Genomic DNA, 15,690 nt, shown 5'->3' with positions numbered 1-15,690 from the left:
TGATGGCAGCAACAATGTACCTTAGAGTGACTGACCAACAAGAGCTCAAAGTACCTAATGGCAAAATGTGGAGAGACAGACACAATAAATTGCATTAAGATGAAGAGAACTGTTGCTATTATTAATCTTAACATCAACCAGAAAGTCGCTAAATGTCACCAGCCAGGTATGGCCAAAAGTCGCTTAATTGGCCACACACAGTAACAGAGAAACTAACAAAAAAAAGATCATAAAGATAATAGTTGTACAACTGTGTGTACTTTTGTCTTCTTTCTAAATATTTTCCCAAAGGACACCAAAATGTTGCTATCTGCAGGCGGGAGCGTGCCTATGTTCCCCGGGTCCTATGTTCCCCGGGTCCTATGTTCCCCGGTTGTTCCTGGGTCTTTGTATGCGACCGGGGAACTTAGGACCCTTTTTCTAAAAAAGGGTCCTATGTTCCCTGCATTGTATCTGGCGAAATTGCGAAATTGTGCCCTGACCAAAACCATCCCTAAACCTAACCTGTCACAGGGCGTTGTGGAGCACTTTTTTTTGGCGAAATTGTGCCCTGACCAAAACTATCCCTAAACCTAACCTGTCACAGGGCGTTGTGGAGCACTTTTTTGGCGAAATTGTGCCCTGACCAAAACCATCCCTAAACCTAACCTGTCACAGGGCGTGCGGCAGCAGATAGAGCAACTCAAACGCGAACTTCCTTCCTTCGACAACTTAAACGCGTCTCTGTCATGAGTGTCTGCGTGCGTCTTACTTAGTCGCGCATTGGAAGCAGCGGGGAACATAGAACCCTTTTCTGGAAAAAGTGTTGTACGTTCCCCGCAGCGGGGAACATACAACACTTTTTTTTAAAAAGGGTCCTTAGTTCCCCGGTAGAGGGGAACATAGGACCCGGGTAACATAGGGACGGGGAACATAGGGATGACCCGCTGCAGGCAGCTTGCTAGCTATGATGGCAGCAACGATGTCTGCCAGACAGGAGAGAGTGGTCAGTGACGATCGAATCGAGAAAATGACAAAATGGGTCAAAGACCAAAAAGTTATTAACTGACAGCAGTGACAAATGTCAGACTGTAAACTTTCTCGAAAGAAAAGGACAAAATGGGAAGATGCTGATAATAACAGCAAAATGGAAAATATAAGAATTTCCAAGTAATGCTCAACTCAAGTGTGTGTGTGTGTGTGTGTGCGCGCGTTAAACTTCTTGTTGAATGATTTCAAATTATCTCTGAGTCTGAACTGAGGGAAAGGAAACCAAATTTTGAGCAGTCTCTCACGAGTTCAAAATACCAAATGAGGAGATTCTAAAAGAACAGACCGGTTTATGAAAGACTCGATGGGGGAGGGGCACAGCTAAGAATACTTGAGTGAGATTCTGTGATCCAAATTCGAGATAGAGCTTTTTGATAATGATAATTTGTCAGAGTAAGGTTGTGTAATCAAAATTTGAGAATGAGCTTTGTCAATCAATCAAGAATATTTGCATTAAGTTCTGTGATCAAAATTCAGAAACAACCTTTAATAATTGATAAAGAATATGTGAGTGAGGTTGTGTGATCCATCCAATTTGAGAATTAGCTTTGATAATAATGATTGAGAGCCTCTGGCCCTCTGTGGATCATGGCCGCGGGGCCAATTTTGCCTGGCCCCTTGGGGCCTCTGTGGGTCGTGGCCGCGGGGCCAAGTTGGCCTGGCCCCTTGGGGCCTCTGACCCTCTATGGATCGGGGCCAAGTTGGCCTGACCCCTCGGGGCCTCTGGCCCTCTATGGATCATGGCCGCGGGGCCAAGTTGGCCTGACCCCTTAGGACCTCAGGCCCTCTGTGGGTCGCGGCCGCAGGGCCAAGTTGACCTGGCCCCTTGGGGCCTCTTACCCTCTATGGATCGTGGCCGCGGGGCCAAGTTGACCTGGCCCCTTGGGGCCTCTGGCCTTCTGTGGCTCGCGGCCGCGGGGCCAAGTTGGCCTGGCCCTTTGGGGCCTCTGGCCTTCTGTGGGTCGTGGCCGCGGGGCCAAGTTGGCCTGGCCCCTTGGGGCCTCTGACCGTCTATGGATCGTGGCCGCGGGGCCAAGTTGACCTGGCCCCCTGGGGCCTCTGACCCTCTATGGATCGTGGCCGCGGGGCCAAGTTGGCCTGGCCCCTTGGGGCCTCTGACCGTCTATGGATCATGGCCGCGGGGCCATGTTGGCCTGGCCCCTTGGGGCCTCTGGCCCTCTGTGGGTCGCGGCCGCGGGGCCAAGTTGACCTGGCCCCTTGGGGCCTCTTACCCTCTATGGATCATGGCCGCGGGGCCAAGTTGGCCTGGCCCCTTGGGGCTTAAGATTATTATTTTTGCAAAAGTAGTTTTGCTTGGGTCGCGGCCGCGGGGCCAAGTTGGCCTGGCCCCTTGGGGCCTCTGGCCCCCTGGGCCTGGGCCCGGTAGGCCCGGTCATTAATCCACCTATGCCCAGAAGTTGCCGCCAGCACCTCGAACAAGGTGACGTTGACGTCATGCTAGCGGAAAGGAAGACGCGACCTTCCCCCTCCCACAAAAAGCTAGCTGTCAGCCGGCGCACCGCGTCAACAGACAGGCAACAGCACCCGCGGAAGGCTTCGGGAAAACCGGCAAAGTGTGACATGTTGACACGGCACAGCTGAAACGGACCTCGCCTGGCAAACAGGCAGCGGGCGGACATAGCCGCCGCTAGCCGACGTGCAGTTTACCTTCAACGGGTTCCCAGCGTGTCCTCCTCGGCTCCGAGCTCATAGGGGCGGCGCGGAGGCTTGAAAGCGACGGTGTGGCCCAGCGGGGAAGATGGTGGAGGCAGCAGCGGCTATAACGTCGTTATTAAGTACACCTTACTTGACGTGGAGAGGCTCGTTTCCCATTTCCCTCCAGCCCTGCCTGGCGCGCCTACGTCGCTTCTTCCGCGTTCGACGCAAGACGTTGGATGTGACATCACAGCTGGTCACGCCCCCTTTTCCCCGCATCCGCCGAGTGCAGGTGGATGATTGACAGGTGGTCAGCCTCACTGTGTGTGACGTTGATAATATACACCATTTTGAACATACGTAGTTTCATTTTTTTGTATACATTTTTTTAGAAATAGTTGTAGGAATGACATTTTACATGTATTTTTCTACCGCTTGTCCCTTTCGGGGTGGCGGGGGGTGCTGGAGCCTATCTCAGCTGAACCTATGAAAATTGTGCCCCTATCAAAAAGGTATACTTGGGATCCATAATTTATTGCAACAAATTGCCAAAATACTGTATTTTTTATTTATTTATATTTTGTTGTATTTAACTTTTTTTTCATCAGGCAACTGTGTTGGCCCTGTGATGAGGTGGCGACTTGTCCAGGGTGTACCCCGCCTTCCACTTCGAATGCAGCTGAGATAGGCTCAAGCACCCCCCGCGACCCCGAACGGGACAAGCTGTAGAAAATGGATGGATTGATGGATGTATCACTTCCATATTTTATTTTAACCTTATTCCAAAAATGGAATAAATTCAATTGTTTTTACCTATGAAAATTGTGCCCCTATCAATATCAATATATATATATATATATATATATATATATATATATATATATATATATATATATATATATATATATATATATATATATATATATATATATATATATAGTTGTATTTAACCGTTTTTTTCATCAGGCTACTGAATTTGTGTTAATTACCTTACAGTGTATCACTTCCATATTTTATTTTAACCTTATTCCAAAAATGGAATAAATTCAATTGTTAAAAGTGTGCCCCTATCAAAAACGTATACTTGGGATTTATTTTTTAAATCTATTTTTTATTTTTTTTAAATTTTATATATATATATATATATATTGTTGTATTTAACCGTTTTTTTCATCAGGCTACTGAATTTGTCTTAATTACCTTACAGTATGTCACTTCCATATTTTATTTCAACCTTATTCCAAAAATTGAATAAATTCAATTGTTTTTACCTATGAAAATTGTGCCCCTATCAAAAACGTATACTTGGGATTCATAATTCATTTTTTTAGCCATTTTTTTATTTAATCTTTTTTTTAATATATATATTTTGTTGTATTTTGGGTTTTTTTCTATCAGGCTACTGAATTTGTCTTAATTACCTTACAGTGTATCACTTCCATAGTTTATTTTAACCTTATTCCAAAAATTTAATAGATTCAATTGTTTTTACCTATGAAAATTGTGCCCCTATCAAAAACGTATACTTGGGATTTATAATTTGTTTTTTTAGCTTATATATATATATATATATATATATATATATATATATATATATATATATATATATATATATATATATATATATATATATATATATATATATATATAAATTAAAATATTTTGTAGTATTTAACTGTTTTTTTCATCAGGCTACCGAATTTGTCTTAATTACCTTACAGTGTATCACTTCCATATTTTATTTTAACCTTATTCCAAAATTGAATAAATTCAATTTTGTCCTCAACATTCTACAGACAACACCCCCTAATAATGTGAAAAGGTTTTTGAAACCATTTTGCAAATTTCTGCAGCATATCTACTCGCGCAATATCTGGTTGGCTTTCATATTCCCTGTAGCATATTGATCGGTTTTATATTGTTTTGTATTTTAAATACACCTCAACAGGTTAGCTACCTGTACGTTCGTCATGCTTCATGTATGCAGACAATTCAAAGAAAATGTGTAGCGCAATTACAGAAGAACAAATGGTTTACTATTACAGTATCAGAATATAAATACTAAAATTGTAAAAGGAGCCAATATTAAATTATTATCACAACATTTTCCTAATAAAATAGCTCAATGTGCATACTGAAAGACATTTTTACACTAGAAAACAGGTGGAGTAAGTCAATGTCAAAATATATGTACATAACATGACAGAGTTTTATTACAAACACCAGTTTTATTAGAGGACATCCTCACACTTAAAAGAAACAAATCCAGCAAATGAAGTACAGTAAGATTATTCCCATTCATGTCATACATACACACAAACTCCAAAGAAGTCAAACAGTCACAATTTTAAAAGGAAAAACTTTCTAATTCAAGTTGGAGGCCTTTTCATTTAAATCCCATGAATATCTCAGTGCAAATGTAGTGTCTTAGTCGAAGCTAGGCTGCCTTTTGTATTTGAGTAATATTGCACACACTATTATTATTAATATTGTTGTTATGATATAGAGAGTGTTACCAACATGCAGCATGCCAGTTTTGGATTAGGTTGGAAAATATTTGGTTTAGATTTCTAAAGGAGGGGGAAAACAAGGACAGTATTATGATGTATATTATTACATTCCTCCATGGAAATCAAACAAGCAAAGCCTTCAACGCATAAAAAGGTATTGTTGTTTTCTTCTCAAGTATGTGACTTCTGTGGACAAGCTGCACAAAAACAATTATAACTGTTTTAAGACTGGGCTAAATAGAAAAGTGTTATGACGAACCGACACAAAACATGGAGAATATTTTTTTTTAAAGAGTGTGAGGCAAGTGAATTTACAGTGTAGTTACTCAGGTCCACTTCAACTCCAGACACAAAAAAACAAACTATTCCAGTGTTCAAACAACTCAAAGGTGACTTGAAATCAAACCCAAACATTGGTGAGGGGGTACAAAAAAAAAAAGGGGGGTTTTCCGGGCCTGACAGCAAGGAGGTAGTCGCATGTAGACACCTGGACAAAAGATGACAGCACCCCTAAAAAGCCTCGGTGTGTGTTTTTGTTTGAGATAGCACTTTGAACCTGAAGTGTTAAAAAGGCTGCTCGGGTTGCACCACAACTGAGGCTCCTGTGTTATGAAGTGATGACAGTGTTACGGGGGGAGGGGGGGGAAAAAAAAGTAGTGTTTGTTTTGCTTCAGTGCTAATCAGAAGGTAAACCCAGTGCACGTTCAACAGTAGTTACATACAGATATTGTGTTACTCAACAATTGTGCAAAGACGTGTGATTGTGACGCAAACTAAGTGAAAGAAAGGAAAGGCACGGAGGCGCTAACTGCTAACGTAGCCACACAGGCTCTCTACTCGCCTAATCCTGTGATCAGTAATGAAAGGCATGTTAAAAACAGACCATTTAAAACTGCTAATTCAGTTAAAAACAGAGACACTTAGCTTAGGTTTTTTAGCCCTGATGGAACCTGCCTCATCGGGCCTGGTCGGAGACTCCTCGCCAGGTGCAAACATAGCCAAACAAAACCGAGACGCTTCCTTCAGAAGGCCAGTCTCTTGGCGGTGACAAACTCCTCCAGCTGCACCTTGGCGCCGCCCAGGAGCCCGAACGCCGGGTACATGGTCCCCGAGCAGTCCACCTGCCGCTCGTAAAGGCACCTCATGCTGTCGGCGTCGTAGAAGTACACCCGGCGGGCGTCGTAGTCCAGGCACACGCCGAGGCGCTGGGGCATGGCGAGCATGCGGTTGCCCGGGTCGCCGGACGCGGAGGACGAGGACGTGGGGGACTTGGGGATGAAGAGTTTGCCCATGCCCACGGTGAGGAGGGTGAAGGGTTGGGAGAGATCGTAACAGGCGTCCTCGCTGCCGCTGTCGTGGCCGCTGTCGTGGTCGTACCTGCGAGACAAGGACAACTCATCAGTTACAAGATACACTATATTGCCAAAAGTATTTGGCCACCCATCCGAATGATCAGAATCAGGTGTCCTAATCACTTGGCCCGGCCACAGGTGTATAAAATCAAGCACTTAGGCATGGAGACTGTTTCTACAAACATTTGTGAAAGAATGGGCCGCTTATTCAGTATTTTTTAACTTTAGAAAGTTATATGGTTGAAAACGATAATGATGCCAAAAAACTAGGGCTGCAACTAACGATTAATTTGATGATCGATTAATAAGTCGATTATTACTTCGATTAATCGATTAATAATTGGATAAAAGATACAAACTACATTTCTATCCTTTCCAGTATTTTATTGGAAAAAAACAGCATACTGGCACCATGTTGTGGACATTGGGGGTGCAGCATACACCAATAATAACACAGAAATGTAACTCATCAGAACTGAATCAGATATAGTACACGTTTCTGTTGTGAATAATAAAGGATTAATTTTAGGCTGCCTCTGAATAATAGCATGAAATATTCCAGCACCTTCATAACGTTTAGTTATACTAAAGCAGGGGTGGGCAATTAATTTTTACCGGGGGCCGCATGAGCTACCCGAGCACTGCTGGAGGGCCACATCGACAATATTTCAATTAAATTTTGCTCAATATTATTTTTGATATATACCGTAAGATAAATAATAATAATAATAATAATACTTCAACATAGTGTGTGTAACAGCATTCCATGACTAATATATATAAATTAACATTAATAATAAAAGACAGTAAAATAAGCACACGTATGACTGAGGAGTCATAGTGTAACTTTGTGTGGTGTTAGAGTTGTCCGACTTTTTGTGTGGCCTTAAACGCACCAGTGGTTTAGTGCTATGCGTGTTGGTGACAGATGACAAGTTGGTTTTGGCCTGGTTTGTACGGCAGAAAATGACTAGTTTTTCGAGATAGAATTGTTTTACTCATGTTTTTGGTGTGGTTATGTCCGAATATAAACAGTTTTGTTCAATAAAGTGATCGATATAATTCCTGTCCTCGAAGCATCTCGATAGACGTTACAATAATTGAACGGTGTTCAATTGAACGGTGTTGACGAACACCGTTAGGGCCGCTTGTTGTCACTGTCACTCAAAGTTGCATTGCAAAATTACATAGAATAAATATGTTTATTTTGTTTATAATTCAGATGGGATTTGATTTGGTGCGCGGCATATACTTGCTGCGCGCAGCGGACGCTTGAGCAGTGCGCAATTGCGCAGGCGCGCACCTTAGGTGAGGGGACGTTGCTTTGCAGTTCATGTGTTGTTGAAAACACGCCATTCCTCATCAACTTTTCTCTTTTTGGCGTCTCGGGTGTAAACCGTGCATCACTTGTCGCTGCATGTGCACCTTCACTCGCAGGTTACACACGGACACACGCCCATAAATAATACTTTTCAAAATAAAAGCAGCACAGTTGTATTGCGCGCAGGACATAGATGTTTTTTCAACTTTATTTTGTAATTGCAGTTGTTCACATTCACTCACAATCACGCATACGTCCACACGGAAGTAATACAAATAACGATTTTCAAAACAAAAGCAGCACCGTTGTATTGCACACTCGACATAGATACTTTTTTAAATTTATTTTGTAATTTATAATTGGCCTCACGCGGGCCGGACAGGGACGCACAAAGGGCCGGATGCGGCCCGCGGGCCGCAGAATGCCCAGGTCTGTACTAAAGCGTCACTCAAATCTAAATAGATTTATATAGCTTTATCGGGCCGGCTACATTGATCCATTATGAAACCAACCTGAGATATTTCTGTCCGTTACGTTTATTTCGAAATTGGTAACCGTGCGTTTTCTCTCTCACAATGGAGTCAAATGTGCCGGAGACACATTATCAGCCCCGCGTTGCAACAAAGGCATAACTAACGTTACTCACAAAAAAGCTGAACTCATGAATGCTTGTTGCCACTATGGACTTCAAAAGTTACGTACTGTGAGTTCTTCCCTTCATCCATGGCGCCAACATGTTTCTTCTTCAGGTGCTTCTGAAGCAATGTTGTACTTCCGTGCCATTTTGCAGGAAACGGTCTTCTTTGAAGTCTTTAAAGGGAAGTGTTCCCACACTTTTGACGACTTAGGTCGTACATTTTTCTCCATTGAAGCAATAACCTCAAGATGTTTCTCCGCTAAACTATCGGTAGTGTTTTCCTGCGCCATTTTTCGAATTTTTCCAGCAAAGGAGACGCTGTCGTCACATGAGCTGCACATGACACATCATTGGCTAGCTTACGCCACCTCATGAGACGTACGCTGTTTTGTACTGGTTTTGTACTTATTTTGATTATTGTTTCTCAGCTGTTTGTAAATGTTGCAGTTTATAAATAAAGGTTTATAAAACAAAAACAAAACAACAACAAAAATAACCAAAAAAAACAGCCTCCACGCATGCACATAGCATAGTTCCAACGAATCGATGACTAAATTAATCGCCAACTATTTTGGTAATCGATTTTAATCGATTAGTTGTTGCAGCCCTACAAAAAACAAAAAAAAAGATGGGAAGTCCTCAAAGGCTTATTTTGAAAATGTAATTTTGTTTATAGTTTAACGTATTTTTCGGACTATAAATCGCAGTTTTTTTCATAGTTTGGCCGGGGGTGCGACTTATACTCAGGAGCGACTTATGTGTGAAATTTTTAACACATTACCGTAAAATATCAAATAATATTATTTCGCTCATTCACGTAAGAGACTAGACGTATAAGATTTCATGGGATTTAGCGATTAGGAGTGACAGATTGTTTGGTAAACGTATAGCATGTTCTATATGTTATAGTTATTTGAATGACTCTTACCATAATATGTTACGTTAACATACCAGGCACCTTCTCAGTTGGTTATTTATGCCTCATATAACGTACACTTATTCAGCCTGTTGTTCACTATTCTTTATATATTTTAAATTGCCTTTCAAATGTCTATTCTTGGCATACTTGCCAACCTTGAGACCTCCAATATCGGGAGGTGGGTGGGTGGTTATTTACAGCTAGAATTCACCAACTCGAGTATTTCATATATATATATATATATATATATATATATATATATATATATATATATATATATATATATATATATATATATATGTGTGTGTATGAAATATTTGACTTTCAGTGAATTCTAGCTATATTTTTTTTTTTTTAATTTAATTTTATTTACATAGAAGAAAAAAAAAATACTTGAATTTCAGTGTTCCAGTGGCTATCCATTAGATGGCAGTATTGTCTTGTTTAACTTCTCCGTTCATGATGAGTATATCATTTCGGCCGGCATGTCTGTAATTTCCTTGTTCTTCTGCTTCGTCTCCTTGTTGTGTGCGCAGTTGTGCACTCTATAAAAGCCCTAGATGTTATGACATCTTTGGGCAGGCAAGCTGTTTATTTTGGGGGAAAGCGGACGTGAGAACAGGCTGTCCCCACTCAGTCTCAGGTCCGCATTGAGCTGGAGGGGGCGTGGCCTCCAGCTCCGGCTGAATACCGGGAGTTTGTCGGGAGAAAATCTCTGCCGGGAGGTTGTCGGGAGAGGCGCTGAATATCGGGATTCTCCCGCTAAAAATGGGAGGGTTGGCAAGTATGATTCTTGGTGTTGGGTTTTATCAAATACACTTCCCAAAAAAATGCGACTTATACTCCAGTGCGACATATGTTTTTTTCCTTCTTTATTATGCATTTTTGGCCGGTGCGATTTATACTCGGAAAAATACGGTATATGCAATCTGTTGTTGTGTTCCCTAACTTGAGTGTACATAAATGAAGGTGTGTGTTGCTGAGTCCGACTTGGACATAATCTGGACTGTACATAAATGCTTATTTTGAAAATGTAATTTTGTTTATAGATTATATGCAATCTGTTGTGTTCCCTAATTTTCAGTGTACCGTATTTTTCCGACTATAAGTCGCTCCGAATGCATAATAAAGGAAAAAAACATACAAGTCGCACTGGAGTATAAGTCGCATTTTTTGGGGATATGTATTCGATAAGACCCAACACCAAGAATAGACATTTGAAAGGCAATTTAAAATAAATAAAGAATAGTGAACAGGCTGAATAAGTGTACGTTATATGAGGCATAAATAACCAACTGAGAACGTGCCTGGTATGTTAACGTAACATATTATGGTAAGAGTCATTCAAATAACTATAACATATAGAACATGCTATACGTTTACCAAACAATCTGTCACTCCTAATCGCTAAATCCCATGAAATCTTATACGTCTAGTCCAGTGGTTCTTAACCTGGGTTCGATCGAACCCTAGAGGTTCGGTGAGTCGGCCTCAGGGGTTCGGCGGAGGTCAAAACACACCCGTCTCATCGTGTAAATAAAAACTTCTTCCTATCGGCGTATTACGGATACGGCACCAGCAGAAGTCACACTGGTTTGCAGGTGTGTAATTTGTTGTGAGTTTATGCACTGTGTTGGTTTTGTTGTTTGAACAAGGTGATGTTCATGCACGGTTCATTTTGTGCACCAGTAAAAAAACATGGTAACACTTTAGTATGGGGAACATAGTCACCATTAATTAGTTGCTTATTAACATGCAAATTAGTAACATATTGGCTCTTAACTAGTCATTATTAAGTACTTATTAATGCCTTATTCGGCATGGCCTTATTATAACCCTAACCCTGGCCCTAACCCTAACCAAATAACTCTAAATTAAGTCTTTGTTACTTAGAATATGTTCCCCATACTAAAGTGTTACCAAAAACATATCTTTGTCTTGAATTTGAAAAAAAACAACATTTTATTTTTCACTAAAGAAGGGTTCGGTGAATGCGCATATGAAACTGGTGGGGTTTGGTACCTCCAACAAAGTTAAGAACCACTGGTCTAGTCTCTTACGTGAATGAGCTAAATAATATTATTTGATATTTTACGGTAATGTGTTAATAATTTCACACATAAGTCGCTCCTGAGTATAAGTCGCACCCCCAGCCAAACTATGAAAAAAACTGCGACTTATAGTCCGAAAAATGCGGTACATAAATGAAGGTGTGTGTTGCTGAGCCCGACCTGGACATAATCTGGACTGGACCTGGTTTTAAGAACCCTTTAAACAACTTAACTTCATTGACAACCTGGTCTGGTGAAGATAAGGTCCTTTTTAAAAAAAATAAAATAAAATAAGATAAATAAATAAAAAACATTTTCTTGAATAAAAAAGAAAGTAAAACAATATAAAAACAATTACATAAAAATAGTAATTAATGGAAATGTTAGTGGACTAGCAGCACACACAATCATGTGTGCTTACGGACTGTATCCCTTGCAGACTGTATTATTTTATATTGTAGGAACCAGAAATTTAATAACAGAAAGAAACAACCCCTTTTGTGTGAATGAGTGTAAATGGGGGAGGGAGGTTTTTTGGGTTGGTGCACTAATTAAAGTGTATCTTGTGTTTTTTATGTTGATTTAATACAACAACAAAAAAAAGAAAGAAAAAAAGAAAAAAAAAAAGAATGGGCCGCTCTCAGGAGCTCAGTGATTTCCAGCGTGGAACTGTCATAGGATGCCACCCGTGCAACAAATCCGGTCGAGAAATTTCCTCACTCCTAAATATTCAAAAGTCAACTGTCGACTTTATCGTAAGAAAATTGAAGTTTGGGAACAACAGCAACTCAGACACCAAGTGGTAGGCCACGTAAACTGACAGGTGTCAGCGGTTTCCGAAGCGCATAGTGCAAAGAGGTCGCCGACTTTCTGCACAGTCAGTTGCTACGGGGCTCCAAACTTCATGTGACCTTCCAATTAGCCCACGTACAGTACGCAGAGAGCTTCGTGGAATGGGTTTCCATTGCCGTGCAGCTGCATCTAAGCCATACATCAAGTCCAATGCAAAGCGTGGGATGCAGTGGTGTCACTGGACTCTAGAGCAGTGGAGACGTGTTCTCTGGAGTGATGAGTCACGCTTTTCCATCTGGCTATCTGACGGACCAGTCTGGGTTTGGAAGTTGCCAGGAGAACGGTACATTTCGGAGTTTGAATTGTGCCGAGTGTGAAATTTGGTGGAGGAGGAAATATTGTGTGGGGTTGTTTTTCAGGAGTTGGGCTTGGCCCCTTAGTTCCAGTGAAAGGAACTTTGAATGCTCCAGGATACCAAAACATTTTGGACAATTCCAAGCTCCCAGTTTGGAGCGGGCCCCTTCCTCTTCCAACATGAGCAAGCAAGGCCCATAAAGACATGGATGACAGAGTCTGGTGTGGATGAACTTGACTGGCCTGCACAGAGTCCTGACCTGAGCCCGATAGAACACCTTTGGGATTAATTAGAACAGAGACTGAGAGCCAGGCCTTCTCAACCAACATCAGTGTATGACCTCACCAATGCGCTTTTGGAAGAATGGTCATACTTGGTCAACAGCCATACAGGTCACACTGAGGGTGGCCGTATAAACAACTTTAACATGGTTACAAATATGCGCCACACTGTGAACCAAACAAGAATGACAAACACATTTCGGGAGAACATCCGCACTGTAACAACAGAACAAATACATAGAACTAGAGATGTCTGATAATATCGGCCTGCCGATATTATCGGCTGATAAATGCTTTAAAATGTAATATCGGAAATTATCTGCATTGTTGTTTTTTATTATCGGTATCATTTTTTGGTTTTTAAAAAAAAAATTTTTTTAAATTAAATCAACATAAAAAACACAAGATACACTTACAATTAGTGCACCAACCCAAAAAAACTCCCCCCCCCATTTACACTCATTCACACTCATTCACACAAAAGGGTTGTTTCTTTCTGTTATTAATATTCTGGTTCCTACATTATATATCAATATATATCAATACAGTCTGCAAGGGATACAGTCCGTAAGCACACATGATTTTGCGCGCTGCTGGTCCACTAATAGTACTAACCTTTAACAGTTAATTTGACTAATTTTCATTAATTACTAGTTTCTATGTAACTGTTTTTATATTGCTTTACTTTCTTTCTTATTCAAGAAAATGTTTTTAATTTATTTATCTTAATTTATTGTTTTATTTTTTTTTTTAAAAGGATCTTATCTTCACCATACCTGGTTGTCCAAATTAGGCATAATAACGTGTTAATTCCACGACTGTATATATCGGTATCGGTTGATATCGGTATCGGTAATTAAGAGTTGTACAATATCGGGATATCGGATATCGGCAAAAAAGCCATTATCGGACATCCCTACCCAGAACCCCTTGCAGCACTAACTCTTCCGGGACGCTACAATATACACCCCCCCCGCTACCCCCTACCCCTCACCTCAACCCCGCCCACCTCAACCTCCTCGTGCTCTCTCAGGGAGAGCATGTCCCAAATTCCAAGCTGCTGTTTTGAGGCATGTTAAAAAAAAAAAAATGCACTTTGTGACTTCAATAATAAATATGGCAGTGCCATGTTGGCAGTTTTTTCCATAACTTGAGTTGATTTATTTTGGAAAACCTTATTACATTGTTTAATGCATCCAGTGGGGCATCGCAACAAAATTAGGCATAATAATGTGTTAATTCCACGACTGTATGTATCGGTATCGGTTGATATCGGAATCGGTAATTAAGAGTTGAAAAATATCAGGATATCGGCAAAAAAGCCATTATCGGACATCGCTACTAAAAATGTATAATGTGGGTAGAGCACACAACACATTGTCAGCCAAACACAGCTCATTAGCATTAAAGCTACAAACAGGGTTAACGAAAAGCACTTTTCCAGCATCAAAGCTCCATTTTGGACAAAAGCAGTGAGAAAGGCTGGGGAATAAGCTCTTTACGAGTTAACGCTGCTTCTCTTACATCACAGGCTTAAAGTCCCACGTAATCACTTCAGATTGTGTGCTACAGTCGGGCAGCAAAAGACTAAAAAGGACGACGACTCATTAGTCAGCGCATTGCGAGCAACATTGCCAAAGTTGCTTACCTTGGGCTGCTGGTGTCTCTGGGGTTGTGAAACCACTCCAGCAGCTTTGTGTCTGAGGCCACACCCACTTTGACCATGTACGAGTGAGGCTCCACCCTAAATGCCCAGTAGTGTCTGGAAAAGGAGTCATTCAATTACACAACGCCTGTACTGACGTTTCAAGAGGAGTTTGAAAATGAAAGCATCGAACATGTCAAGGGCTTGGGGAAAGAACTTTTTCAGGTCCACTGACAAGATAGCACCACCTACTGGACATTATTGGGTAGTAGTGTCCAGAAATGTGTCAGGTAATGCCTGAATAAATTGGTAAAGGAGAATAATGTGCATATGAAATTGTTGTATACATTATAAAAGTGTCATTGTTTGCGGAAAAATTGACAAAAACGGAGAAGACTACAACTCTCTGCAGTTGTGTAAATAAATGCCCCCAGCTCCTTTATGAAAACAATGGAGTACAGTTGTCCCTTGTTTATTGCAGTTAATTGGTTCCATGCATGACTAGGAAGTAAGAATGATCGCACTCTGCAATGGCATATTTGTTTTAGTTAGCCTTTCAATTAATTATTTTTATAGTTTCATTTTGAAATTAAGGTACACATACTGTTTAAATTTTTTTTAAAATACATACATATGTTTTAATTAACAGCAAACAATCGTGATTTATAATCCTGATTTCAAAATTGATGAAAATAATGATTAAATATTTTGGCCACAATCGTGCAGCCCTCTTACAATGGCATTTTTTTGTATCGTTTCAGTTTCACAAATTTCTCTGAAAATTTACCAATAGTCACCGTGGAGTTATTGAGTCTGTTTAGCTGATTGGAGAGCGAGCTTCCGCAGTTAGAAGGTCCATGACGATGACCTCGGTTTTGTTTGAGCCGCCGTTTGGAAACAATTAAGGTACGTAAATAAACATTTACAGAATCTTTGTGTAAATAACTCATTTTGCAATGTACATGTGTGGTGCGGATAACATATAGAAAAATATATTTGCTCCTAAAATTTAATGATACAGCTTTTAGAGTCCAGAAGATGTGGTACCATATTTTTTGGATTATAATTCACAGGTTGTTTTTTTTCATAGTTTGGCCGGGGGTGTGTGAAATTATTAACACATTACCGGAAAATATCAAATA

General features: G+C 40.7%; 2 protein-coding genes across 7 annotated transcripts in view; both read right to left on the bottom strand.

The window, feature by feature from the left end:
• The window catches only part of ccser1 (coiled-coil serine-rich protein 1), a 392,077-nt gene extending 389,144 nt beyond the window's left edge, over positions 1–2,933 (bottom strand). Inside the window, exon 1 of the mRNA XM_062025898.1 lies at positions 2,698–2,933. The gene's annotated coding sequence lies outside the window, so the exon portion shown is untranslated. The remainder of the gene's footprint in view (positions 1–2,697) is intronic.
• A 1,957-nt stretch (positions 2,934–4,890) lies between these two features.
• Positions 4,891–15,690, bottom strand: part of trim36 (tripartite motif containing 36) — a 65,204-nt gene continuing 54,404 nt past the window's right edge. For all 6 annotated transcript variants that reach the window (XM_062025894.1, XM_062025892.1, XM_062025890.1 and 3 more), the window contains 2 exons: positions 14,552–14,665; positions 4,891–6,572 (listed from right to left, as the gene is read on the bottom strand). In XM_062025894.1, the coding sequence (XP_061881878.1) occupies positions 6,218–6,572; positions 14,552–14,665 (469 nt within the window). In that variant the 3' untranslated portion in view covers positions 4,891–6,217. The remainder of the gene's footprint in view (positions 6,573–14,551; positions 14,666–15,690) is intronic.

This window comes from Entelurus aequoreus, linkage group LG17, assembly GCF_033978785.1.
Source record: "Entelurus aequoreus isolate RoL-2023_Sb linkage group LG17, RoL_Eaeq_v1.1, whole genome shotgun sequence".
NCBI classification, from domain to species: Eukaryota; Metazoa; Chordata; class Actinopteri; order Syngnathiformes; family Syngnathidae; genus Entelurus; species Entelurus aequoreus.
This window is presented reverse-complemented; position numbering and strand designations above follow the sequence as displayed.